The following is a 27,946-nucleotide window of genomic DNA, read 5'->3' on the forward strand; positions in this document are numbered from 1 at the left end:
CTCTTTGAGGATTACCATGATGAGGGAGAGAACGGGAGGTATTTGTTGAGGCGAAATTGAGAAAGGCGTGATGGAACGAAGAGTACGCTTGGAAAGTTTTCTATTCTTGTTGGTTTGCCCCAGTATCCTAACCCCAATGCGAACAATGCGAAGAGTAAGGCTGTGTTTACTGCAGACCATCATGTATTACTGTCTCAAAGAGTAAGTTAAAGAAGAATAACACTTTCTTCAGGCTGAATGATATATAAGATTTAAGGATTTATTATTATTTCATTACATTTTAATAGAAAACAAACCACAAAGGCAACTAACAATAAAGCAAAACTAGGAAATGCTGTGCAATAAATTAACAATGTACATTACAAAGTGCTTCATTTTATATACAATTAAATACATCAAGAGGGCAGCAAAGGTCAGGACGAGCCAGATGACGAGAGAGCAGACTGTCCCCAAAAAATGTCAAAATGTTTCTAAATAAATTCATAGCTTGGCAGTGATAGTTGGATTATACAAAGATTACTGCTAGGCTGACAGTCTTAGGCGTTCATGGGAACACAACTTGACGGGTTCTTGAAAACTGTGATTTTAAAAGCTAATTATGCCATTGCTACAATAGTCAGATCATCCATCACTAAAAAACTAATAACTGCTTAATTTTTCCCCATGCTTTTTGTGTATGTATGAAAATAAATATGTTGTGGAGAATTTTGAAACCAGAGAAATACTCTTCCAATAACCCAGTGACTTTTAAAAATGTTGTAAAAAGTATAAAAAATATATCTTAAATACATTTATACCAAAAATTCTACAAAGTTGTAAAATCCTCCTCTTCTCATCTTCTCTATCATGTGGCTTCGTGCACATCCCACTGTCTTTGACTTTTTAATACAAAATTGACAATTAAGATGGTCTGAAATTGTATTTTTGCTAAGTTTCTGTCCAAAACACACACTATCTGAACATGCACAGAGAGGCTGCGTGCTGACAGGAGCTGCAGCAGTACATATATGATGACTGCAGGGGAGAAGTGATGAAGATGCTCAGTGCTTCTTCCTCAGTCTGAGGTTCTTCCGGCGGCTACTGGCACTCTCGTTCCTTCCCCTCTGGCCTCCTTTCTTTACACAAAAGTACTTGGTCACTGTCTTCCTGCACTGCTCACACTTCACCGCACAGCACCAGTGGAATTTACAATTACAGCTCGACACCATCTCAGCTTTGCGCTCCTCCACTGCCAGCCCGCACTCTCCGCATAGCCTCTTGCAGCTCCGCTTCTCCCATTTGCTCAAGTTCTTGCCCTTCTTGAGGCACTCGCGGCCCTCTGTGCCCGGCAAGCCCAGAGTGCGGTTTTCCAGGCAGTAATCGGGGGAGTCTTCAAGGTGGACCAGCTCCTTACGAGAGATGGAGCTAAAGGTCTCGGCGATGGCCCCCCGGCTGGCCGCGCTGTTCCCGGCTCCTCGGAGGAGATCTACCTTCAGAGCCCTGTGGTATTTCTCCTTCAAGTAGTTCCCCACCTCCCTGAACTCCGGCAGCTGCAGCCAGCAGGTCTGAGTAGTGCAGCTTCCTGACACCCCGTGGCACTTACATGTCCTCTGCATGGTCCCCTTCACAGCCTGGAGACACAGGAAGGAGGTAAAGAGGGAAGATTCACTTTATTGTAAATGCATTTATAGTTCACTGAGTTGAAGAATATTAGTTTAGTACAAAAAAAAACAAAAGAAATTGATTCTGTGGTATGTATATGCACACATACGTACATGCGTGTCTATGTAAGTATATATGTGTGTGTAAAAGACAAGGACGTCCATTGTCTCTTGATTGATATGTTGTCAAATTAACTGATTGTATTCTCAAAGTTTTCCAGTTAAGTAAAAAAAAAAAAGGGGATGAATACACTGAAAGGAAGAAATGATAGCTTCAAGGCCCATTGCTGCGCTTCTTTGTCGTCCTCAGTGTTTCCTGACTTTACCAGACACAAAACAGCTGTCGGTTGAAAAGGGACGTTTTCTTTTCGTGAGGAGGGGATGAACTTTCTGTTGAGGTGAGCTGAATCAAAGTTTCACATTGAGTCCTATTGTCCCCCCAGAAGAAATAGGAGTATTTATTTAGCATGTTCATTATCAACATGTTTTCTAGTGTGAGAAGACCCAATGGAGAGTCCCATTGAGTGGAGACATGAAAAAGGAGTTTTTCTCTCTTTCTATCCCCATTTTTTTCTGTTACAATGATGCTCCAGGTGCCATGGGGATCCTAGGGCCCAACAGGGGGGAGCAAAGGCACCGTAAACAATGAGCACTTCAGCTGCACGCCTGTGGTCCCCTCAGACTCCCTTGGGGCCAAACAAAGACCAACATAAATGTGGGATCCTTATTGCAAGAATAAAACTAAACACTTATTTTAAAAACCAGCATAATACAGAATGCTGTGCAATGTTTGGCTCCCCAGGATCTCTAATTAAGCTTGCACCAGCGATCCTGAGATTCTTGAGTTGAGGTATTGTCATAAGGGGCATTCAGCACTGGTAAATAGGCCCTTCTGGTACACCGAACACACTGTTATTATTGGGGACGAGTGGCACCTCACTTATAGCGATGTGAAAGGGATGCTTGGGTGGCACACTCAGTGTAATTCTGAGCAGGGAAAAATGATTCAAAAGGTGCTTTACACTGTGCAATCAGTTGGAGGGCCAGGAGAGATTCCCAAAATTATAACCAAGCCGCCACTTAGTTTAAATACTGTATGGTTCAAATCAAGACATTAACATCACATACTACATCTTATACTAAGGGCTCATCTCTCATTGCCAAGTGGATGGAGTGAATTAAGAGCACCTACTGTACCTTGCGTCCAGCCTCGTTATTATGGAGATTCATAGCTGCCCGTGCATCCTGCCCAGTCTCCAAGGCATCCACAAACTGTTTGGAGATGGCCTCGCCAAAGCCGACGTTGTCACTGCAGCCGCCCCAGAGCCAGCCATGACCACCTAGGTGAATGAAAAAAGAATAAAGTAAAAAATAATCCTTTCACACATCAGCCTCTGCTGCTGTGGGTATTTATGCACAGATTTGTGTATTTCTCTGACCTCGCTGTCCGTTCCTGCTGTCATCACAGCCGCAGTTGTCAAAGTCTCCAAGACTGCAGTTCCTGGTTAAAGTGTACATGACTCCAGCGGAGCTGATGGCATGAATGAATGCTGTCTCCCGATTTGCTGCAAACAGAGAAACACATTAACCATCTTGTCTCATCACAAAGATCACTCATCATAGTTTAGGAATTTTAAAAATTATATTACAATCTCCTTCTCTCAGTAAGTTCAATTACCTGCATAACAAGTTTCAAGTCTCATATATAACATATTTAGTCCTACTAAAAAAAATACTTAATTAGTCAATTTCCCCATATTCGGTTCAGGACCATAAAACTAGTCTTAATGGTAATAATTTTTGCATTGCCAAACATGATTGATTCTGTGTCTTGTGAATCTCTGTATATTGCTTTCATATGCTGCAAATAGAGGCAGTAATTCTGGGGGATGTTGTGAAATGGATTAGTGTGTTTGTTTTGCCTCTAGCACCCACTGTAACAATCCCAAAGGGTGGTGAATGTTTTGACTAAGCAAACATCTCTATTTCACAAAGGAAAAAACCCTCCACTCTAACACAGAAACAAACAGAAGCACGCAGTTACAAAACACTTTTTAAACATTAAAAAATCCAGAAAATCCAAATCCGGCTGGTCTCTGAGGACTCCGGACTTACCGCTGCGCAGGCTGCTGTGCGTGGACAGCTGCAGACCTCGCTCGGGGCAGTTCCAGCGGTCCCATGCAAACTGGTATTTGCACTCCTCTATGCCACTCTGAGCTCCAGCTGCCACACTGCTGGAGTAGATCAGGTATGCCTGCAGCAGCAGAGACAGGGGAAATATTAAACCCATAAAATAATGCACAGGCACGCCACACCTTCCTACAATGACAACATGGTTGAAGAAGTTGAGATGGTTCTGAAGCATCTGGCATTTGATACCCAGATTGTCCTAGAGAAAGATTTACCTGAAATTATGTGAGCGGTTGCATCCTACCTCATAAATTCAACCCAATCAGTCGAATATAATTGTAAATTTTTGAATAAATGACACAAGCCTGAGCCCAGAACACAGAGTTCAGACAGATGCCACTTAAAGACCAGATGTTGACCAGATGTTATATGTGAAAGAAAAGTAGGAATGGTTATGGGACCCAGTCTCAGCCTCTTTTACATTTATATCTTCCTACTGGTGTCAGCTGTTTTACTCTCAAGTCTTCTTCACATGATTTTCTTGACCAGGACAAAAAGGCCAGACTGAAATACTATGGAAGTTTTAAAATGTGTCTTGCCACTTGCCTGCTCAAGAATTTAAAAGTGGACAACATATATCAATAAGTCCTTAATGTTGGAGATTGAAATTTTCATGAGAAAAACAATGTGAACTTCATTCAAATATTACTATACTTTAAACTCTATCAGCCACGGTGAATACAATGAATTGTTGAGCTCTCTTAAACCAGTACTCTCTGTCCTTGGCTTTCACCCGCCTCTCTGCTGCCTCTTCATACTGTGTGAACAATAATATAACTAATATGTCTCAAGTGGCCTTTGGGGAGATGGAGTACCACCTCTTTCACAGGGGTCTGGCTCACTAATGATGACCACCCACTACAGCAATGCCCGCACTCGCCTCTTAAAACATTTGAACCGCAGATACACAGAGTCTCTGAATAAGGTCAAGTGTAAGGAGGAGGGAAAAAAATCACAAAGGGCCAAGAATATCACTGATACATCATTAGTGCCATTGTTGCATAGAGACAGGTACCAGAGCTTTTCCATACACTTATCACAAGGACAACTGGCCTTAAAAAATACTCAGAAATCATGTTTTCTCTCCCTCTGTCTTTTAGGAAAAGGACAGAGAGAAAAGATCAAGAGAAAGTTGGCTTACCTTGGGTCCAGTCATCAAGAAATTATTCACTGACCTGGAAAAGGAGACAGCTTATTCACTCAGGGAAGCTCAGTGTCCTCCACAAATTCCTCTTCTAACAACTCTCATTAGTGCACTTTGTAACATGTTAAACCGAGACACAAGTAGGCATCCAAACCTCAGTGAACAACAAGGCTGAATTTGTTAAAAAAAGTTCTAGAAATGTAAGAATTGAGGCCAACACCAAAGAACACTTTTGGGTTGCCATGTTGTGAAAAATCCCACTGGCTGGTGTTTATCATTTCTACTTGGAAATAATGCAGTTATAAATGTTGGTAATCCATTTATAAATGCTCATGGGTTTCTCATTTTCTAATAAGCCATCAAGGCTGCCGTTATAAATGTCATTAATAAATTGTCATTTTACTCATCAAGTCTTCAGTTTTAAGTATTGATAAGTTGTTAATAAATGGATTTTGGTCCAGATTGTCTGCACCCTTTTTCTAGAAATAAGCGGTCAGATGGTTTAACCTCAAAGGGAGTTTTTTACAACCTGGCAACCCAAAAGTTGTTTTTACTAATGGCTTACAACTGATCTATAAAGCATTAGTAAAGGATTTATTCACCATTAATAAAGCCATTAGTTACAACCTATAAACCCATTATAAAATGTGCCATATTAAAAAGTGGTACTGGTGAAATGAAAAAAACAAATCCAGTTACTATTTATGTGAAAAAGCACTTTCCTAATTTAAGTAATTTACTTATTTCAAATTGCCAAATTGTTCAATTAAGTGAGTTTATTGGTCATTTTATGCCTTTTGAATAATCCTCTAAGGACTGATGAGAGAAAAAAAAACATATAAATCAAGGCTTACAAACCATTTTATAAATGCTTGTGTTACATATATTGCCACCACCATGACATCAACTGTTTGGAGATGAACATCATCAGGACATAACATTTATCTGTTAAAAAAAATAACAATAATAATAATAATTCATAATAAATCAAACTTACCAGCAGCAGTACGACCTCATGTGAGCCAGGAGAATGAAAACGTAATAGAAAACCTCCAAATGCATGAACATCCTGACAGGTGAGGGGGATGACGGTGACTCCGAGCCCGTCCAAAGCCTGCAGACAGTCAAACGATGGAGAGGAAACTGAGCTACCAGCACATGAAACTTCACCAGGGCTTCCAAGATTCAAGGAGGGGGCTCTGAAATGGAGCTGCTCTCGTCCCAACAAGAGATTATCTGCTTAATTAAAGATTTTCCCCCTTCTTACTCTCTCGGCCAATCAGAAGTATTGCACCAAGGAGAGACTGAAATGATCAAAAGGGCACCCTGGGCCTTCAGGGCCGGGCAACGGTAGGTTCCCTGCCTCCATTCAAGAGCAAAGGAAGATCTGTTTAATCCTATAGGAAAAGTGTAACACTGATCCCTTGAATTTCTGGTCAGAAAAAAACGTTTATTTAAGCTATCTAACACGCAGCTGATTGTCAGGGATTAGTGGAAGATAGTCCTCTGGATGACGAATTGTTAGTTTGATAGCACAAAAAAATAGGCCCATACTGTTTGTTCTTGGGGAAATAATTCATGGTTTGATGATTGAATCAATGTTTATCACCCTGAAACACAAGGACTATTACTCAGGCGGAAGACGACAGGCAGTAATAGCCTCAAAAGTGTCATTTGACCATTTAATTTCAAATGGGGTCAAACTGCCTTATTACATTTACAAAATATATAGACCTACGAAATATATATCTTAGAATAATTTATTTCCAAAAGGGATCAACTGCAGGTGGATGCGTAACTGTTTTTAGTATAATCATCAGGGATATCATTTCCATTTTCCCCACATCTATGCAGTTATAGTCGCAGAATTGGATGTGACGATATTTTAGTTATTATTTCGGACACCTGCAGATAAGAAAATGACACACATGTATTCTAATTTTCTATTTCATTCAATGTATGATTTCAAAAGGGCATAATAAGGAATCAATAAACCGCCTTATGGTTATATTCCGTATGAGAGTGTTTGTTCACTTATTGGAAGTTTTTATCTCTACGTTATTGTGATTCTCACATGTTTTCCTGCAATATTTTAATGAGCTAAAAGTCACCACAGGATGACTTTCATTTGTTTAGGCGCCCGGAGAATTTAAAAGAGAGAATTTCTCCGAGTGAGGATCCCCGAACAGAAAATAAAAGGTGGATTGGGCCAAGCCATTGATCAGATATGGGACATTTGCATCACTAATCCAGACGGTCCCTACCTAACACTGGACGAAGGGTTATTCCCCAATAACCCCGTCTGACCCTTAGGACCCTTTCCTTTGGCACAGACAGCCCTTTAGCAATCTTCTTGTGTGCAAATTAGGATTAGAGAAAAAAATCGCTGGGGGGGGGGACTTCTGAGGGATGTTTTTGGATTAAGATTTAAGGAGGAATGACAAGTAAAATGAGACAACAGGAGGTTGTGTTAGTATTTTATATAGGCTACACACAATAAATGATTCCTTCGCATCACCAAATTAGGTAGCTATGTGCTCTAAATGTAAAATCTAGCCCACTTCTGTCTTTTGAATAAATGTGGTCGCCTGAGCATACTGGAATGTGATTCTAACTGGACATGATGGGAATTAAAAATGTATATCCCAAACGCATTCATCATTTAAGCCTATCTGAATCATTTCAGTCTACTCAATTATGACATCAGCTTCCCTGAAAAGCTGCCAGCAGCAGCAGCAACATCATATTAGTTAACAAGTCATCTGTGTTGCACCGAGCTAAAACTGTCTGAGTGACCACAGAGAAGTGTTTGAGCTTGCACTGGCAGTGTGACCACACTGAGGTGTTGCATGCAGTGAAAAGGATGGCCTGACAGTCAACAGCCAATGGACAGAGGGCTGATGTCAGTGTTGGGGCAACAGAGATCAGCAGTGGTGGGGCCACTTACAGTCCATTTGGACCTGACTCAGACTGGTGACTGCACTTTGTAGCAGATTGCAGCATTTTGGCAGAAAATCACCAATTGCACCATGCAAATCATATTCAGTGCTTTTCCACACAACAGAAGGAAGTTAAAATAATTCTCCAGCAGGGGGAGCAAGTTCACAGATCCTTCAAAAGGTTGAAAGATGTGTTGATAACAAACACTAAAGCCTCTTCACTGACCCCAGTAAGGAAACTCTCTTTTGGCTTTCCCACCTCTGAGCAAATCAGGCTTTAAATACTGGGAGCGGGTGCTTTACTCAAGGGCACTTCAACAGACCTGATACATGGTTCATTTTAGAAATTTTGAACTCAGCCCATCCGACCACCCTGCTGCTCCCATCAAGGCTTACAAACATGGCCATGGTGACAACAAAATGAATTCAAGAGCCTGTTTCAACATTTAAGTCTTGCAGGAGTGGACACTTAAAGCTGCAAAACATGAAGTACCATATTTACAGAAAGCTGTCGTCTAGGAATCCTCAAAGAATGTCCAAACAATATCTGCAGATATTTTAAATATGTATCAGCGATCTTGCAACAATGTTAGTTGTGTGTGGCTCGATTATGTCAGCAACAAGACGGAGATAAAACATTCAGACCTGTTGGACCAACTCATGGGATCAGTATATAAAACGTGTTGTGCAGACAGACGTCATTCAAACCCACACAACTGTCCAAAAATGTCAAAAACTATGTCACTGCAGCTTTTCACCTGATGAATTTAAATATAAGCTTGTGTGCTTTTTGGACATTTCACATGTGAATTTTTTTTTTAGATGTGCTGTCATTACATAATTTCTGAAAATACTGTATATTACAGTGCAGTTTGTCAACATAGGTTTCTGTTTGTGCAGTTATAACCTATATTTTCCTTTAGTTTCTATGATTTTTGACAGTGACTTATGTTTTATTACTTTATGCCACACTTTGTAAAGCAGTTTGTTGCTTTTGAATAGTTCTTTATAGTATAGTTAATATAATAACTTTAATAATGGTTCATTATCATTATTAGTAGTGGTTGTTATTTTCATGGTATCCACAAGCCACTCATAAAGAATGTAACAGAAATAGTATGGTCATATTTTTTTATTCAGTATATGAATAAGGAGTATTACAGAATTCCAACAAAACAGCAAAACATAATTTGTCACAAGTAGAAAATTTGGTTTATTTACGGTACATACAGTGGGCAAAAACATTCTTTGAAAAAATGTGCCATTTTTTAAGGCATTCAAACTTCAAGAAGTTAACACTGTAAAAAATTGTTGCTCTGTAAAAGAGGGGTGTGACAAATACTACGACGGTATCATTAATGATATAAGTTTGGATCTTGTTTCAGCGCAAAGTATTTGTTTGGTTACACAAAAGTGAAATCATAGTAACCCATAAATGTAAGGATTTGTTGAATGGTCCCTCTTTTTCATTATAAATAAGATATTTCAATTTTTGAAGTGTTCCTTAAAAACAGACAGACACCACAACAACTGTGATTAGACAGAAAATTTAAGCCCTAATTAAGTTCCATAACTTGCACTTATAATTTTTTTAAACAGGTGTGCAACCCTCATAAGGCATTTGGGCAAGAGTCCTGACACATTTCAGTAATATCACACAGCACGAAAGGTAAATGCACCTCCTACACATGGCCTTATCTGAGGGAGAGGGAGACCTTAAATCTGAGTGAGAGATATATATATATATATATATATATATATATATACACATATATATTTCAAATTATTACAAAATAAATGCTAATTATTCTCTCTTTTCAGATTAGGAGTGAGAATTCTGGTTCTATATTTCAGTCCAGAGGCATCTACATTAAAAGGGTTAATAATGAAGTCTGGAGGCTTCACTACTTAACCAGCAGTATACACTGAGTTACACCAGAGAACTTAATCCTCATTAAGAGCCCCTTGGACAGTTGGAGACAGTAGGTGTGAAAGTATTCCAAAGTATAACACATCTGAACTGTATTCAGCCAGGGTTACTCTGGTATGATAAATAGGGCAGTTCAGTAGTGTTGACTGTCTTGGTGTTGGCCATGAACACGACAGCTTATGGTTTAGTAAGACTACTAGCTTACCAAAAATAAAAAAACCTTAGCTTAACATAGACAAACAAATATCAAGATGAAACTCCACTCCCTGTGGAATGAAACACAGCACTACTGACAGAAGTTAGAGCAAAAGGCCCTCAAGCTTGCCTGTAGAGAAACCTCACTGTTAAGGGTTTCAATAAAGCTTCCAAAGTGCTGAAGACTATCAATAAATAGCACATTAACAAATAAGAGATACAGTAAATTATTCTGTAATTACTGCTTTTACACACTGCTCACACAGACTTGTTTGGTTGTCCTACTGCTGCCAAAAGAGATTTAAATCCCAATTAGCCGTTTTCATTCTCTTCGTGCCTGTTTTATATTATGATGAAAAAGCTGTGCTTGAACATGTAGCCAAGTCGCTGTCTGTGGCTAATAGTGGGTGAGGACACTTCAAAACTTAAGAGACCCACACAATTTATGGAAAGGCCTACAACTCTTTAAAAGCAAATATTAGTCTCAGGAAGAGGTTTAACTTATAATCAGAAGCATGGTAATCACCCCCCCATCACTGAAATTCTGCTATCCCTGTTGCTACGTTCTGTCTTGGTTCGACGCGTCGGTATCAATTGTAGCGTTTGTACCTAGTGTGACTCAGCCACTTTTGTTGCTGTTGTCACCCGTTCGCTGCATGCGAGCAACAATCATTTCCTTTGATACCCTCTTGAGGTCCTTGGCCAAACCCAGGAAGCACATGAAGTCTATAAAGGCAGTGGTGAGATTGAGCTTGCAGCCAAACTCACTCGTGGCGTAGTCATAGGGGAATGTGTGATGGTAGTTGTGGAAGCCTTCCCCTGAAAATCAAAAAGAAAAACTGAGTTTTTTGCTGAATGTCAACAAGTGCACAGACATGAATAAAAACAATTTGAATGAGTGACAAACAGCTACTGGCAGGATGTGACTGATAATTTGATTTGATGTTAAGAGGAGAAATCTTAAAGGCTGGCTGTCATGTAATGTAATTTACAAGCAGCCAAAATCAGATTTGTTAAATTACTCTCTGTAATCATTATGACACTGTTTGGTTGTCATGGCAACAACAAAGGCGTGGACCCAGCTTTAGGAGATACAACAGCTATGAATCCTATGGACCATTGCAGTAGAAAACATCCAAAATGCAGTGGTTTGTTCCAGATTGCAATGACAAAGTATTGTGAATATGCTACAACTTCTGATTCACACCCCTGGTACCCAGTAGTAAACAATCCATGAGACTATTTTTGTGCTGATAAAGGCTGAGGTTATCATCAGAAATGTTCAAATGTGAACTTAAGTGGAAAATGCTTCCAGAACAAGCAGCTACAGCCTTTACTACTCCATTTACTAAGAATGTGTATGAATGGAAAAACTGTTATGACTAATTAAAATGACAAAAGGTGAGACTTAAAAGATGGTGAACATGGACTTGGGAACATAATAAAAAAGTTTTGCCATTTGCTCTCACAGTTGCTAGAGAGCAGTTTAGTTAGGTGCAGTACAACAAAAAAAAAAAGAAGCAATCTTGGTAGATAAATTGGGCGGGCAATGTTAATTCTTGTAAGACTGCATGGAAGTACAGTTGAAAGCAAAACAAAAGTCTGCCATTTCTTGTGCAATCATTAGTTAGCTTGTGACTTTATTGCTGCTTGTAGATCATACCCCTGTGGTGTCAGCCACCACAAATGAAGTCTTGACTCATGGGAAACGATTATACTGAAAAGTGAAAACTGACCACCTCTAAAATTTTAAAACTGAAACTGGGATAGCTGGGACAAAATAAATATCAGCCACTGGATTAGCACATTGTCCTACTACAAATGCCAGATTGAATCAGCTTTGAGAGAGCCCCCACTGTGGTTGGCATGACAAGACAAGCTTTCTACAAGTGATGAAAAGATCATTCAAATATCCCTCAGGTGCATAAAGACACTAAATTACACAATTATGTAGTCAAAACAGTATAAGCACATTACTGCTGTTTCTTTACCTATGGCAGTGAAAGCAACCAGTGGGTTTTCCCTCGGGTTAATGGTCTTGTCATAAGGCCTGTTGCCCCATATGTGTGCAGCGCTGTTGACCAGCCAGGTGGCATTGAGCATCACGGCGTATCTCAGGAGTCCTGGGACGAAGTATCCCACAGTCAAGGACTCACCCCAGAAGTACCAGGGCACCAACATGGGCACGAGGAAGCAAAAGATCACCACAGAGAGCTTGTAGTGACTGAAATGAAAGAACAAATTGTATCTCACACAGATCCATTCTCACCTGGACATAATTCAATTGGAGGCTAAATTAAATAAGACAGATTTTTAAACTTTGGGTAGTAAAGGCGTGAAGGACAAGGTGATGGGTGAGCGTAAGCATTGTGCCTTTGACACCTGATGGTGCAGGTTCATGGTCTGTCTCAGACTAATAGTCAGTTTTGACATTTATTACTGAACCATGACCATAATCTTTTTCCAAGTGGTTTTATTTCCATAACTTCGACCACAAATATTGAGATATTAAAAGGACAATCCACATGAAAAATGCTGTATGAGCGTTTTGTCCGATACGTTGACGAAAGATATAATGCAGGTAGTGTTAATTTTTTAAAAAGATTCAACATAATACAGGTAGCATTTCGTTTCCTTCAAAAAACATATTTTGCTACAGGAGATTACAGTGAAACAATAATGATGTACCAGACTTTGGAAATAGCCTGCAGTGACAGCAGAAACATGTGGGCTTTCGTTATGCCTCTATAGGATCTGTTTAGTAATGTTTGCTCACCGTCTCTGGAACATAACCACTTTATCTGCCCTCAGGTCTGACAGTTCCAGTTTTCTGCCCTTTTCAATGACGTCGGGATGTTTGCGAACCAGCAGCCAACCAATGTGGGCGAAGAAGAACCCCCGCGTGGCATTGTGGGGGTCTGCATCCGTCTCGGAATACTTGTGGTGGACACGGTGGTCCCTCGCCCACTCATATATGTCATTCTGCTCACAAAGAGACAGGCAGAGATGGAGAGGATTACGTGAGGCACCCATAGATATGCATGAGAGTTTCAAATCATCAGATAAAGGTCAGGGACCATGTAGTAACAAAACAATAAATACATATCTCTATAATTTTACTGAAAGCATACACAATACGTTGAAACCCATACCATTGCCACTTGCTAGTAAATGCTGTAACAAGTAAATGTGAGGAGTATTAAGCATTAAGATCCCCTCCAGGCATGTTTTATGATGTAAAAACACTGCTTTGAGTAATACTTTCTGTCTAATATGATTTTTTCCTCAAAAAAGTTCAATTGCCTAATTGAAAATTGTTAAAATGATATATACCCCCTCCTTAGAGAATATAGAATCTATAAATATACTAATAATTTTCATTTCAAAAAATGAACTGCTGGACACAGGATGTCTCTTAAAACTGTAAATCCATTCTCAGTGTATGACATATGCATTGGAGGATTCAAGTTTCCACATCACACTTGTGTAAGTTGCATATTGGACCCTGATTGGCTTCCAAACTAGCTGTGACGTCACAAAATCCTGCTCGTACATCTATGTGTTAAACTCAGATTTAGGGTGACCACAGGGAAACCCCAGCAGGTGAATGTGAAAACAGCCTTCAAGTGTCAAACTCTGCACAAGCAAAACACATTTTTGAGAGGAAGGTGCTTTTAAGATGTGGTAGCAACTGGAGTACACATGGAATATGTACATCTTTTCCTGTTTTACCTGAAAGGCCATGGAGTTGGCGAGAGCGAGGAAGACTCGCAGGGGATAAGAAGCCTTATAGGATCTGTGGCTCCATAATCTGTGTGCACCAGCAGTCACACCGAGAGCACTGATGAGGTAGCACACGGCAGCTGGAAGAAAGAGGTGGAAAGGACAGATATCTTAGGGGAAACTGTCACCACTACGGTGAGATTAAACACCCATGAGAGCAGAGTCACTGGGACACCATGTTCTTTCCATTACACCCAGGCCTCTTTGTTCAAAGAAAAGTAATCTATGTGGGGAGATGGGATGGTGGGAGCACGCAGGTCTGCACTCACACTTTTGTTGTTCTAAAACTGCTGAATGTGTTTCTATGTGAAGCCTAGACAAGACTACCCAGGATTTGAGGACCGGGGGCTTCTGACTGGCAAAGAGCAGTCTGTTGTGGTGCCACGCAGCTCACAATGGGATGTCTATGGGAATGGTGATTGTGCTTTGTCTTCCCCCGGTGAAATAATATGCAGCTCAGCATTGCAAAGAGAGGGGAAAATTATGCAGTGCCAGAGTGGAAACAAAGTTGAGACTGTTCAGGAATTCGAGCCATGCCTCAATAGTCTACATATATAGGACACAATAATAAATAAATAAATTCTATTCAGCAAACAGTTTGGCTTTTATCACTGAAATCCATACACTACATAATCCAACAAGCCCAAATAGTTTACATTCAGCCACAGGTTTGAGCTATTAAAGAAGGGACAAAACAGATTTGAAGGCTTGCAAGCATGGATGTGTAAAATGAAAATGACAAGGCCAGAGTGACTCATTCTCTATTATTCCCACAGGCATGACCCCTCAGGCTGTCTGTACTCTTAGTTAGCTGTGATCACACAACATCAGCACATTCTGTCCTCTAACTGTGGCCTAGTGGGAGGAAAAACCAACAAAAGCTGCACAGCTACGCCTGCAACAATATTTACTAAATACTTACTCCATGCAAGAGTTGGGACCGATGCGGAGGGAAGGAGAATCAGTCCGTAAAGCCCACCGACATGTAGGAGAGTCATCATTATGATATTTCTCCACACCAGCATCCTTGGCGGTTTGGGACCCTCTTTCTCTTTATAGGTGTCGTCAAAAACATCCTCCACCGTCGATGCCTCTGCCATGGCACCTCCGTTCTGTTGCTTGCCAGCGTGATTATTCCTGGTTTCCGTTTCTGTCATTTTGCTGAAGTGGTTCTGTAATAGTAGTGCGCAGTAGGAAAAACAAGAGAGAGAGTGTGATGTTGCTCAGTTAAATGCGTACAGCGGGATGCAGAAACAGAGAGGAAAGTACGGCGGCTGGCTGTGTACATGCAGCAACTCTCCAGCAGCGCCGAGATCGCAAAGTGGCTGACTGCGTGCCACTCTTCTTCTAGTGGCGTACTTTGAGTTATGTCACTGCTGCTTCATGGTATTTCGCTGCCGTTTTATGTCTTTAAGGTACTTCTCTATCTTATCTTATGGTACTAATAAACGGTATGTAGTTCATGTTACACGATCATTAAGTTATACCACGCACTTCCTACCGGCATATCCACGTTATGGTTATATGACGCCGCTATGTGCGACATAAACGGCTTGTCGCTCATGTTTCACTACTTTTACCGGTTGTGTGCCCGTCTTTTTTAATATTACATGCCGATTCATAGCGGTATGCCACTGTGCAAACAGGTACTGTGTAAAACTGTAAGTATAGGTAAGTTGCCACAATGGTACTGGCAGATAATAACCACTTCCTGTAGCCGACTCTCACCGATTTGATGAACGTTATAGTTACTTTTCTGGTGGCTAAGCTAGCATATTGGACAAAGTTTGGCCATTAACGTTATGGGCATGATACCATGTTTGTCTTTTTCATTAAATTTAATAAACAAATAAATGAAACTTCTTACACTCATCTCAGTGAAACAGCAGTGATATGCTGAGTACGCATAAATTACTGTGGCGTATGTCACTAAGACTCGTATCCCGGTGGACATCTGCCAACAGCGACATACCACCGTGCATACCACCAGTAAAATACCATTTATAATTTGCATATGACACTCGACGTCTCTCAAAAAATTTCCATTCAAATTCGTTTGATTTACACGAGATTGAGCTTACTCACCGTGTGCTCTCCGCTTCTCACCACAGAGGAAGGTATCAAAGCTGCAGGAGATCCGGGCGCAGGTGGTAAAGATGAAAAAATAAAGGCAACACTTGACACTGCGTTGATCCCCGGTTACTGAAGTCCTCTCATTGCCTATTCCGAGGTCGTTTTAAAGCAATCGGTGGATGAGGAAATTGATGCCACAGGCTCTGAATATCCCATTGGCTGTTTACTTAACATCCTGTATACAACCCTCCGTTTTTTCACCATCATAGATACCATCAGGAATCAATATCTAGCAGTTGCCCAATCTTTCAAATCAACTTCTTGATCTTAATATGACTCTAATCTGATGAAACACTGCAAAATGTTGCACACACAGGTCAGCTCATCTGACCCCCAATCTCATACAGCAATGACAGTACCAGTCTGAGATGGGGCAGTTCTTATGACTGTGCCCTTTACCCCCACTGGTATGTCACTCTTTTCAAAATTAATACAGAAGCTGTACAGTTCAATGGCAATTTTGCAAGCTTCAGTTAACAATTTCAAAACAAGTCTAGACTGACATGGTTGTGAACTGTGACCAAAACATGCCAACTGGTAGATACAGTACATTTTCCCAGTAGTATTCCCAAATATTTTTCTCAAATGTTGACAACAGTCAAAATTAGAACAGGCTTCTTGCTGAAAATAAGAGGGAGTTTGTGTTTGCAGCCAAGATGTGATTAGTGTATATATATATATATATATATATATATATATATATATATATATATATATATATACACACACACACTTTGTAGGACTGCACATACTTTTGGTCAATAAACCACAGAAATGCATTGTGAACAAAATATTTTCATTATCTTTTCTAATTTTGGTCAAGTTTGCCAGAACAGAAGCTGTTATGCGCCAATCTGGCAGTGTTGTGGGGGTAAAAAAAGTTCATCTTTTTGCAAACCCTGGCACAGCCTAGATGATTTTGTGCATGAGTATCATCATCCCATTACTTCACTCAAGAGATAAAAGAACATCCTATCGGCCAAGGCCGCCTTGTTGCAATGTATGACCTCACATAGACGGTGGTAACCTCTCAGCAACAAAACATGTCCACTCATACTGTACACTCATTATGTAATGACCTTTAGTGAACTGGAATGAATGGATGGGATGTTATCTGAAGGGATGGCTACAAAGAAGTTGTAATAGCACCATCTACTGCACAAATATAGCTACTGCAGGGCAGGCAAAGAGCGACAGGTTGTTTCCAGACTGGAAATTCTTGTAGCAAAAGATGAGCTTATGAGTCTGGCTGTGTGAGACTACATGTGGAAATTAAATTACCACAGAATCGAAATCAACATCTCTTTGACATAGTCTTAACTATTTAAAATTATACTGTAAGCTTCAGTAGTATTTATTGCAGGGCTTTTGTCCTAGATTGCATTGTACTGTCCACCTTCTTGAGTACAGCACAATCTGTCAGAGCAGAAGAACAACAGCCCACTGCAGTGTTTGAATGCCCTACACAAGTGTTTAATCTTTCTTAATAATTAGCACTCTGTTTGGGGTATTAAGTGAGGTACTACTAGAGGAACTAATACAGTGCATCTGGAAAGTATTCACAGCGCTTCACTTTTTTCCCACATTTTGTTATGTTACAGCCTTATTCCAAAATGGATTAAAGTCATTCTTTTCCTCAAAATTCTACAAACAATACCCCATAATGACAACGTGAAAAAGTTGTTTGAAATTTATTAAAAAATAATAATAAAAAAAAAATTACATGTACATAAGTATTCACAGCCTTTGCTCAATATTTTGTTGAAGCACCATTGGCACCAATTACAGCCTCAAATCTTTGATTCTGATGCTACAAGCTTGGCACATCTATTTTTGTGCATTTTCTCCCATTCTTCTTTGCAGGACCTCTCAAGCTCCATCAGGTTGGATGGGGAGCGTCGGTGCACAACCATTTTCAGATCTCTCTAGAAATGTTCAATCGGGTTCAAGTCCGGGCAACTCGAGGACATTCACAGAGTTGTCCCGTAACCACTCCTTTGTTATCTTGGCTGTGTGCTTAGGGTCGTTGTCCTGTTAGAAGATGAACCTTTGCCCCAGTCTTAGGTCCAGAGCAGGTTTTCAAAGATGTCTCTGTACATTGCTGCATTCATCTTTCCCGCGATCCTGACTAGTCTCCCAGTTCCTGCCACTGAAAAACATCCCCACAGCATGATGCTGCCACCACCATGCTTCACTGTAGGGATGTATTGACCAGGTGATGAGCGGAGCCTGGTGTCCTCCAGACGTGACGCTTGCCATTCAGGCCAGAGAGTTCAATCTTTGTTTCATCAGACCAGAGAATTTTGTTTCTCATGGTCTGAGAGTCCTTCAGGTGCCTTTTGGCAAACTCCAGGCGGGGTGTCATGTGCCTTTTACTGAGGAGTGGCTTCCGTCGGGCCCCTCTACCATACAGGCCTGATTGGTGGAGTGCTGTAGAGATGGTTTTTCTTCTGGAAGCTTCTCCTCTCTCCACAGAGAAACCCTGGAGCTCTGTCAGAGTGACCATCGGGTTCTTGGTCACCTCCCTGACTAAGGCCCTTCTCCCACTAACGCTCAGTTTGGCTGGGGCGGTCAGCTCTAGGAAGTGTCCTGGTGGTTCCAAACTTCTTCCATTTACGGATGATTGAGGCCACTGTGCTCATTGGGACCTTCAATCAATGCTGCAGAAATTTTTCTGTACCCTTCCCCAGATCTGTGCCTCGATACAATCCTGTCTCAGCGGTCTACAGACAATTCCTTGGACTTCATGGCTTGGTTTGTGCTCTGACATGGACTGTTAACTGTGGGACCTTATATAGACAGGTGTGTGCCTTTCCAAATCATATCCAATCAAATGAATTTACCACAGGTCGACTCCAATCAAGTCGTAAAAACATCTCAAGTATGATCAGTGGAAACAAGATGCACCTGAGCTCAATTTTGAGTGTCATGGCAAAGGCTGTGAATATTTATGTACATGTGATTTTTTTCATTTTAATGAATTTGCAAAGATTTCAAACAAACTTCTTTCGTGTTGTCATTATGGGGTATTGTTTGTAGAATTTTGAGGAAAAAAATGAATTTTATCCATTTTGGAATAAGGCTGTAATATAACAAAATGTGGAAAAAGTGAAGCGCTGTGAATACTATCCAGATGCACTGTAAGATTAATAAAGGTGTAAGTTATCTAAATGAACAGGCAAGCAGAGCCGATTAGTCGATCAGAAGAAAATTAATCGCCAGCCACCATTGCTGGTTCCAACTTCTCAAATGTAAGGATTTCTGTTTTATATGACTGTAAATTGAATATCTTTGTGTTTTGTATTGTTAGTTAGACAAAACAAGCAACTTGAAAATGTCCCCTTGGGCTCTAATTTCTGATATTTTATACACCAAATGATCAATGGAAAAAAAGAATTGACAGATTAATCGAGAATGAAAATATTCATTTGTTGCAGCCCTACTACAAAGTCCCAAAAGGAGGTCTAATCAAGTAAATAAGTGAAAACATGTGTGTGGGTGAACCGTGAGTGTAAGATTTTTGTAGGTGGTTACATTTGCATTATCATCTAGCATACAGTGCATCATTACTCAACTACATATTAGCTTTCTAAAGCAACCAGAGATGTTGTTGAAGGGTTGAAGCCCACATCTGAACAAAAAGTATTTGTTACCTCTCAAAAAGTAGCACCAGTTCGCAATGAGGAGTATGTGGGAACATATCCACAGGTACAGCCAGAGTTGGAGAAAATGCCTCTCCTGTGAGTTTCTTCTGCGGGTCAGGAGCACAGCAAAGCTCCCTGAAGTTCCTCATAGCCTCTCCATCCGGTTTACAGGACACATACACCAGCCTGCGGATAGCAGGTTGGTTTCGTAAAGCTCGGACCACTCTCTGGTGCAGGCCAGCTCGAGCAGGGTTTACAACAGCTGCCACAAGGCCTCCACCTGCGGCGATCAACTGAGGCATAGGGCCAGGAAGCACCACCTCTGCCTTCCCAGGGATAAACTCACAGTTCAGTACATTATTGAGAGCTGCGTTGTGTCTAGCATCTTCCACTGCCTGTTCTATGAGCTCTATACCAATAATTCTGTCCACTCTGGGAGATATAGTAATTCCGATGGCACCCGTCCCACAGCACACATCTAGGAGAGTACCACCAACTTTTGTTCTTCCTCCACCTTGCTCGTGGTTTGGGACACACAGGTCTCTCACTGTGCCATACAGCACCTCAGCAGCTGCCTGGTTCACCTGGAAAAAGGCATCGGCAGAAATGCGGAACTTGAAGCCCAGCACCTGTGAATGATAAAACAACATAGGAACAGCAAATAAAAAACAAACATAATATAGGCATACATGCATTTTGTGCTACCCGCTCTTCTCTGTCTATTATCATTATTAATTCAATACTTATATGGACATTACCAAAATTACATGTAGATGTCATGTTGAACACAGGGTGTGAAAATAGTATAATAGCACATAAATAGTATAATAAGTCATCTTGGCTTGAATTTGGAGACTACTAATCTGTAAGAGAAAGCCTTTACAAACAGTGTGAGGAGTTTGAAAGACATGGGCATTTACCAGGCAAGGAGGGTCTAACATTAGATGCTATCACATTGCATTATGGGAACTGTAGGATCCAGTGTTTCTGGAACTTTACCCATATTAGCGAATAAAATTCAGGATATCCTGGTCTGCATCCATTTTGACAATTATTTTTAAAATCGGTCTTTTGCAAGTCCCCCAATTTCATTGAAGTCTAGTATTGAATCACTGAAGTACTCTGGTATGTTTTTATGGCTGTAGGTCAGACAAAGTAAGCGATTTTAAAATATCACTTCAGGGTAAGGTGACTTTTCTGGGCATCTGTCTGTATTGCTGGGGTTTTTTACAGTCTTAATTATGAACTGACTGATTTGGATTCTACAGGTATATCTGCATATCACACCATATCAGATGATATCAGCTTTAAAAAGGGAAATATGTTGTTCCAGTATTATTTTTACTGCTGATAATTGGCTGATTTGGGGAAACATTTTCTTTCAATCTCTTTCTCTAGGATTATGTCATTTAATTGAATTAAATTAGCATTATTAAATTAGCAACAGAATAAAAGTACCACCATCTTAAAAAAAAAAAACTTAATTGCAGCGAGATTGGTATGTTTAAAAAGGTAAACATTCAACATTGTCTGCTGCAGTTGGATCAGAGATTATGAAATTGCAATGCTGGAACATTACAATATTTGCTGTATGATATGTGGAGTCTCTTGCAGATTCTCTCTTCAGATTTTGCCCTGATCGTGTAGATTACCTCCTCGTATATGTGAGGCTGACCATGCAGGAGCTGGTAGGGGGATTCCTCATGAGTGCAGCGAGTCATGGTGCTCTCCTGGAAGAACAGTGAGTCCAGCTGACAGACTGATCCAGGCCCCCGCGTGAAGTAATCCGCCAGGTCAGCCTTATGCATTGCCACCTCTTCTGGGGTGAGCATCTGTGGATGAAAGTACACTATAGCCATGGTGCGGCCCTCTGCGTTGGTCCTCACCGTGACCTCTCTCCAGTGACCCCCAGTGTGGAACAGCAGGCAGGGCTCCAGGGAAGAGAGGCGGATGAAGTCCTGGTAGCCTCTGGCTACCAGTTTGTGCTTCTCCGGCATGTTGAGCAGGTGGTCTCCGTTGATGCAGACAATGTTTCCCTCCCTGCCTGTGCCCATGTAAAATCCGACTGTTTTTGGATTTCCATCCACTCCTCTGTTGACAGAAAACGTAGACTTGTTGCGGTAGCCATCCCTCACTGGCGATGGCAGAATAGGCAGGACAGGGAACCTGAGTTTACTTCTGACAGGTGATGAGAATTGTGTTTGTAAGTCACCTGAGAGATACCCAGAGAGCTGAGACAGTATCCTTTCCTGGTGCTTTTGCTTGAGCTCAAGTTGCTCATCATAACTCAGCCTCCACAGGGGGGTAACCACATCAGCCAGCCTTTCCTCCCAGGACAGATGATCAGTCCAGGGAGGTTTCTTTTGACGTTTTCTCCACTGTTTCTTTGATGGTGGTCTCCTCCCCTGGTCAGCTAGAATAGTGTCATTAGTTGAAAACAACAGACTGGTTTTCCTCAAAGTATACGGAATCTTGCGGTTGACAAATATGACTGACCTGCTGCATGTAGCTGCCAAAGCCATTTTGACTTTCAAAGAAGTAGCTATTATGGCTGAGGTGCTGCAGGTGTTAGCTAGTATCACGAAGAAGATCAGCGCAGCTTAATATATAAAATGAACACCACGGACTTTAAATATCAGTGTTTAAAAACGTATTTTCTGCCGGGTATTAATGAAGTGCATGCTGAATGTTCAATTCAACTGTTGTGACGTATTATTTACGTTCCAGATAGCTTCTAACGTCATCTCCGTGCGTCCCGGGGCAAGTAAACATTTCCGCTGTGTCGCGATGGACTCAAACAAGGACGAAGCGGAGCGGTGCATTAAAATAGCCCTAATTGCGGTCAGCAACAACCAACCGGACAAAGCCAGGAAGTTTCTTGAAAAGGCACAGCGCCTGTTTCCGACAGATCAGGCCAAAAGTACGTCGAATAAACGTCTGTTTCGGCATTTATTTTATGTCAGATTGTGGGCGATCGCTGTGAAACCCAATCAGCTAACGTTAGCATAACCGTCTTAACGTTACACCAGCTGCTCCTAACCGACACTGGTATTTGTAGTTTTTTTTCAGCCCCCCACCCGCGATATCTGTAATATATTTGGTGACTTAATGTTTTAAATTGCTGCTTGCTTGTTCGTAGTTCGCATTTACATCCTTGATGTCCTTGCTTGCAGCTACAGTGCTAACCGTTAGCCCACTATGCTAGTGAATTAACTAAATGATAAGCAGACTCAGGTGGCTTCTTTGAATAAATATGGCTCCTCTTTCTTTACAGACCTATTGGAGTCGTTAGCGCAGAATGGAAAGCCTCCAGATGAGAATGGCAGTCCTGTGAACGGAGATGGACCCACTATGAGGCACCGCAGCCACGGAGAGGAGGCTGATAAGTCCGCAAAGGGGACCACAGATTCAGCCAAACCATACACTGCAGAGCAGCTGGATGCTGTCAGAAAGTCAGTGCACATGTGGATCTCTTCTTTTGTTTTAGTAGTAACGTTATGTTTTAGTACTACAAACGACACAGTAGAGCTGAATAGATTAAGGTTAAATTCTACAGCACACTATATCATGGGGGTCAAAAATGTCATTACTGTCAGTGTGTGTGATGATCAAGCAGCTAGAAGCACTGATTGTTCATGTCACTCAGCTGGAGCAAATTCATTTTAGTTCTGCCTTTAGTGAGAAAGATTATTTTTATTGCAATGATATGGAAGTCACAATCCGATAGAGTTTAATGTTATATTTCAGATATTTATTGAAGGGATTTAAAAACAAGGATTTTATATCAGTGAAATTTGGAAATGTCAAAATCAAGTACACAAAATAAATAGAGATTACTCTTTCTTTTGCTGTTCGACCATTCACTGTGAGACTGCAGTTGTCCAATGTTTATAGAGAAGAGCAAACTGGGTAGCTCATACATTGATAGGTGTTTGTGTCATTACTGTTAGTTGAATGAAGTATTTGATGTCACATTAATTACACAGGGGATGTATCTATATGTTGTTTGCAGTCTGTTTTTTTTTTTTGTCCTCGCAATTTTTCATTTTTAATTTTTTTTACTGCAGGATTAAGAGCTGTAAAGATTATTACCAAATTCTGGGAGTTGAAAAGACCGCCTCTGAGGAGGATCTTAAAAAGGCTTACAGAAAGCTGGCTCTGAAATTTCACCCAGATAAAAATCACGCACCTGGAGCCACAGAGGCATTTAAAGGTAAATTAAAAGCAAGCATCTCCTGTGGTGTTCTATGGAAGACATGCATATATAAGCTTACTAAGTGCAAATTTGTGGGGGGGGTTGTGTGTCTTTCAGCTATTGGTAATGCCTACGCTTTGCTGAGTAACGCTGAGAAACGAAGGCAGTATGACCAGTATGGAGAGGAACGATCACACCCAAGCAGACACAGACACCATCGTGATTTTGAAGCAGACATCTCACCTGAGGACCTCTTCAACATGTTCTTTGGTGGAGGCTTCCCATCAAGTAAGTATTTTGGTTTTTATGTTTGGAGTAACATGTTTACATACCTCCAACCCATTTAACCCCTTCTTAACTGTGGTCTGCATAACCTGTTATGTTAATTTGAAGGGACTATGCGGGCGGTATTGCGTGTTTATCAGTATCAGAATCAGAAATACTTTACTGTTTACTGTATACCTTACAACTGACCATGGTATGAAAGTCAGCTTATTCAGTTCTTTTAAATTTATTTGTCTACATTCGATTAAATTTTATTTATATAGCGCCAATTCATAACAGAAGTTATCTCATTGCACTCATTCATGTAATGCATTTGCTAAGAGGGACTGCTTGGCAAACCAAGCCCATATCAGCCCTTATCAGCCAGGTCTATCTCACTGACTCTGGTCAGAGTCAGACCTGGCTGTCTTACTGGCTGTTCAGCCTTGAAAATCTCCTTTTTTTTTGACTCTGCCTTTTCTTTTCAAGCAAAAAACCACAGCCTTTATAGTGCCATTATATTATCATTAACATCTTACAAGCATGGGACTTTGAATCAGATTCACAGTTGCATGAATATAGCTGGCTAGTTGCTTTGTTTGCATCTGTGTGATGTTCACTGGAGTGAAAATACAGACTGCTTAGTAGTTATTTCCTTTCATTTCCTCTATAATTACTACATCCATAATCCATTGCACTGCAGTGCAATGTAATGTATACACTATTTGGAGTGAACAGGCTAAAACCAAAGGCAATATCCTGAAAATAGATCAGTCTAACCAAATAACATGGTCTGCTTGACCGACGTTGTTAAAAACAGAACTCTGCCTGTAAACACATTTCCTAAATACTTCCTTCTCTCTGGTGGAATATGTGATAATCAGTGAAATCAGCTGCCGTTAGCGATTGGATTGAAAACCTGCATACTCTTGGGCCTTGATTTCACATGACTTAGAGTTGCATGCACTACTGAGTGCCCCATTATCTTTATTTTCTTAAATTCTTTTTAGGTAACGTGCACGTTTACAGAAATGGAAGAATGCACTTTGCACATCATAATAGGCAAGAAAGACGAGAACAACAGAGAGATGTAAGTCCTGTCTTTAATACTTTAATAACACTTTAATTTTATACCAGCTGATGTACTGTATGATCTGATATGAAACAGTAATCAAATGGGTTTTTTTTTCTCTCTGGACAGGGAGGTCTGGCTCTGTTTGTCCAGCTGATGCCCATCTTAATCCTCATCATTGTTTCCGCTCTCAGCCAGATGATGGTCACCCAGCCTCCCTACAGCCTTAGCTACCGCCCGTAAGTGGTTTGCCACTCAGAGAGCTTTCTGAGGTTGTGTGAAAATGTCTCGACATCTGTCTCACTCTGTTATTATATCTTCTCTATACATCAGGTCAGCTGGACATATTCACAAAAGGCATACATCAAACCTGAAGGTGCTTTTCTATGTGGGAGACCGTTTCAATGAAGAATATTCTGGGAATAACCTGAAGAATGTTGAGAGAAGTGTAGAAGAAGACTACATCTCCAACCTCAGAAACAACTGTTGGAAGGAGAAGCAGCAGAGTAAGTTCACAGCAGGGCTGCACCCAACAATTATTTTAATTATCGATTCATCTGCCAGTTATTTTCTCGATTAATCAGTTAATCGTCTATAAAATGTCAGAAAATAGAGAAAAATGCACATCACAATTTTACAGAGCCCAACAGTCCCAAACCCAAAGATATTCAGTTTACTATCATAAAAGACTAAGAAAACCAGCAAATATTCACATTTGTAAGGCTGGAACAAGTGAATTATTTAGCTTTTTTGCTTCAAAACTGACTTAAATGATGAATCAGTTACTGATTAATTTTCTGTTGATTAATTAACTAATCATTTCAGCTCTATTTTACAGTACTGCAACTCTACAGTATACCACCTAGATTTCAGCTGATTTTCTTTTCTAAGTTTGGTGTGTTCCAAGTTCATTGTTAACATGAAATAACACTTCTTAAGTTCATTGCAACAGCTTCCAACACTTGAATTGTGTGATTTCATATTTATAGAGTAGTTGATTGAGACATAGCGTGCTGACATACTCTCCTCTTGTACTTTCAGAGGAAGGCTTACTGTATCGTGCTCGTTACTTTGGGGATTCTGAGTTGTACCAAAGGGCACAGAGAATGGGGACTCCCAGCTGCTCCAGACTATCTGAGATTCAGGTTATGCTGGATGGCTAGAAATCACTTGCACACATACGGGTAAGTTGCCACATCACAGTGACATTACAGTATAATTGCTGATGGATACAGTACATGAACTGCAAAGACTCCCGTGTTTTGCATGTTTTATCCCACTGTCTACAGAACACACACACTCTTCATTACAGCTGACAGTTTTCCAAAGCCAATGCCATTTATTTGAATTAAAATACTTTGCCTCCAATATTCAGTCCATTACAGCCAGCAGTTAGTCAGCTTTATTTTTGTCTGTTAACTTATTCACACATGTTAATGCGGTTGCAAGCAGGGACTGACACCTGATATTAAAGAGTCAGCTGTGTTGTCTCAGATGTCTGTGTTTCCCACAAGCACTTCACTGCACCAACAAGAAGAGTTTTTAAAACAGGCCCCGATCACAATTGCATTACCATGTGCTGACGGAACTTACCAATTGACCAATAAAAAGGCATCAATAAAGGCATCCATCACAGTGACCCATCGTGAGCAAGGGTCAAGTCTCTGCAAGTTTGTTTTAATACTGAAATGATCAAAAACCTATGGCTGCCTGGATGGTAGGAAATTCATTTTAAAAAACATGGCTGTTTGTGTATGTATAGGAATCTTTAAAAAAAAAAATCCTATGTAGATTAATTATCATTGATTCTTTTGTTTTTCTTAGGTTCGTCTGTACTTGAATCTGATTAGAAGAAATCGGTCAGAGCCCACTCAAATTGGAGCATATTTCTGCAGCAAACCAAGAGAATCAAAAATGCCTTACGTGTAGTGGGCAGCAGACCTCATCAGGGAACCTCTCTGCAACTTGGTGTAGATTGACTTCCTGTAGAACTGTGAGAGGCTTTGAGTTGACTGCTGACATTTTCTTACTCTAGTGTCTTCAGGAGTCCGCTTGGCGTCACGGTGGAAAGTAAGAGTATAGATGTGTATCTGAACGGTAAACAAAGCTGCTAGATAAGCCTTCTCTGTCCCAGTCTTTTTGTTTTCCTTTTAACATTTTGAGAAACCTCATGGCCTTCTCAAAGACAGATGTCTGAGCCACTCACAAGGAAAGTGTGTAATTTTTATAGTTATTACCAATGTAAATATTCATCTTACTTTTAACAGTGCAGGGTTATTGGAGTTATTATCATTTACTATAATGTTATGTGGATTTGCTTGTAGCCTGTTGGATCATAAGTATTGAAAATCATTGCACAAATGAAAGTAAACCATATTTATTAAATTAACATACTAAGATTGTATGAAAGTTTCTTTGAATTAAATTTGTCTGATGGTTGACTGGTGCATATTTTCCTCCTTTAAACAAGACTAAAAGTCGACAGCCATGCTTGCGGCTCAGCAAGGCTTTACTTAGGTACAGCGGTGCTTTCAGCTAAATGCTAGCGTCAGCATGCTAACATCCTCACAATGACAATGTTAACATGCTGATGCTAAGCAGGTACAATGATGAAAAGTTGAGGGATCATCAAAGTCATTACAACTCATCATGACAAGCCAAATTTCATGGTAATCCAACCAATAGTTGTTAAGACATTTCACTCAAAACCACAAATGTGAATGTGCTGGTGGCGCTAGAGGAAAAGTTGGGGGGGGGTCATCAAAGTCATTAGGATTCATCCTCTGGGAATGTCTGTACAAAATTTTATGTAAGTCC

General features: G+C 40.5%; 4 protein-coding genes across 4 annotated transcripts; 1 reads left to right on the forward strand and 3 right to left on the reverse strand.

Annotated features, from left to right (window-relative positions):
• Nucleotides 1–238: 238 nt before the first annotated feature.
• On the reverse strand, nucleotides 239–6,265 carry wnt8b (wingless-type MMTV integration site family, member 8b). Its single transcript, XM_044214398.1, has 6 exons — nucleotides 5,972–6,265; nucleotides 4,972–5,005; nucleotides 3,756–3,894; nucleotides 3,080–3,205; nucleotides 2,838–2,980; nucleotides 239–1,610 (listed from the first exon to the last, which is right to left on the reverse strand). Exons 1-6 carry the CDS (start codon nucleotides 6,040–6,042, stop codon nucleotides 1,041–1,043), a joined length of 1,083 nt encoding a protein of 360 aa, XP_044070333.1. The 5' UTR covers nucleotides 6,043–6,265; the 3' UTR covers nucleotides 239–1,040.
• A 2,765-nt stretch (nucleotides 6,266–9,030) lies between these two features.
• Nucleotides 9,031–16,175, reverse strand: scdb (stearoyl-CoA desaturase b). Its single transcript, XM_044214397.1, has 6 exons — nucleotides 15,907–16,175; nucleotides 14,744–14,993; nucleotides 13,771–13,901; nucleotides 12,815–13,020; nucleotides 12,030–12,262; nucleotides 9,031–10,857 (listed from the first exon to the last, which is right to left on the reverse strand). Exons 2-6 carry the CDS (start codon nucleotides 14,976–14,978, stop codon nucleotides 10,658–10,660), a joined length of 1,005 nt encoding a protein of 334 aa, XP_044070332.1. The 5' UTR covers nucleotides 14,979–14,993; nucleotides 15,907–16,175; the 3' UTR covers nucleotides 9,031–10,657.
• Nucleotides 16,176–18,970: 2,795 nt separating this feature from the next.
• On the reverse strand, nucleotides 18,971–22,191 carry trmt2b (tRNA methyltransferase 2 homolog B). The gene is made up of 2 exons (XM_044214881.1): nucleotides 21,251–22,191; nucleotides 18,971–20,227 (listed from the first exon to the last, which is right to left on the reverse strand). Exons 1-2 carry the CDS (start codon nucleotides 22,118–22,120, stop codon nucleotides 19,604–19,606), a joined length of 1,494 nt encoding a protein of 497 aa, XP_044070816.1. The 5' UTR covers nucleotides 22,121–22,191; the 3' UTR covers nucleotides 18,971–19,603.
• Nucleotides 22,192–22,338: 147 nt separating this feature from the next.
• dnajb12a (DnaJ heat shock protein family (Hsp40) member B12a) lies at nucleotides 22,339–27,570 on the forward strand. The gene is made up of 9 exons (XM_044214882.1): nucleotides 22,339–22,518; nucleotides 22,873–23,050; nucleotides 23,666–23,811; nucleotides 23,911–24,081; nucleotides 25,068–25,147; nucleotides 25,259–25,368; nucleotides 25,463–25,635; nucleotides 26,171–26,313; nucleotides 26,954–27,570. The coding sequence occupies exons 1-8, from the start codon at nucleotides 22,386–22,388 to the stop codon at nucleotides 26,290–26,292; spliced, it is 1,113 nt and encodes a 370-aa protein (XP_044070817.1). The 5' UTR covers nucleotides 22,339–22,385; the 3' UTR covers nucleotides 26,293–26,313; nucleotides 26,954–27,570.
• Nucleotides 27,571–27,946: the final 376 nt, after the last annotated feature.

Source organism: Siniperca chuatsi, linkage group LG11 (genome assembly GCF_020085105.1).
Source record: "Siniperca chuatsi isolate FFG_IHB_CAS linkage group LG11, ASM2008510v1, whole genome shotgun sequence".
NCBI lineage: Eukaryota > Metazoa > Chordata > Actinopteri > Centrarchiformes > Sinipercidae > Siniperca > Siniperca chuatsi.

Bases quoted from the DNA above. Each gene is read 5' to 3' on its own strand.
- wnt8b (XM_044214398.1), bottom strand. From the start codon at position 6,042: ATGTTCATGCATTTGGAGGTTTTCTATTACGTTTTCATTCTCCTGGCT. The intron at 5,006-5,971 runs GTAAGTTTGATT...CTCCTTTTCCAG, and splicing joins ATGAGGTCGTACTGCTGCTG to GTCAGTGAATAATTTCTTGA. The intron at 2,981-3,079 runs GTCAGAGAAATA...TCATTCACCTAG, and splicing joins CAGCAGGAACGGACAGCGAG to GTGGTCATGGCTGGCTCTGG.
- scdb (XM_044214397.1), bottom strand. From the start codon at position 14,978: ATGACAGAAACGGAAACCAGGAATAATCACGCTGGCAAGCAACAGAAC. The intron at 13,902-14,743 runs GTAAGTATTTAG...TCTTTCTTCCAG, and splicing joins GGTCCCAACTCTTGCATGGA to CTGCCGTGTGCTACCTCATC. The intron at 10,858-12,029 runs GTAAAGAAACAG...TTTGATTTTCAG, and splicing joins GGTTGCTTTCACTGCCATAG to GGGAAGGCTTCCACAACTAC.
- trmt2b (XM_044214881.1), bottom strand. From the start codon at position 22,120: ATGGCTTTGGCAGCTACATGCAGCAGGTCAGTCATATTTGTCAACCGC. The intron at 20,228-21,250 runs GTAATCTACACG...TATCATTCACAG, and splicing joins AGCCTCACATATACGAGGAG to GTGCTGGGCTTCAAGTTCCG.
- dnajb12a (XM_044214882.1), top strand. From the start codon at position 22,386: ATGGACTCAAACAAGGACGAAGCGGAGCGGTGCATTAAAATAGCCCTA. The intron at 22,519-22,872 runs GTACGTCGAATA...CTTTCTTTACAG, and splicing joins TCCGACAGATCAGGCCAAAA to ACCTATTGGAGTCGTTAGCG. The intron at 23,812-23,910 runs GTAAATTAAAAG...TGTGTCTTTCAG, and splicing joins AGCCACAGAGGCATTTAAAG to CTATTGGTAATGCCTACGCT.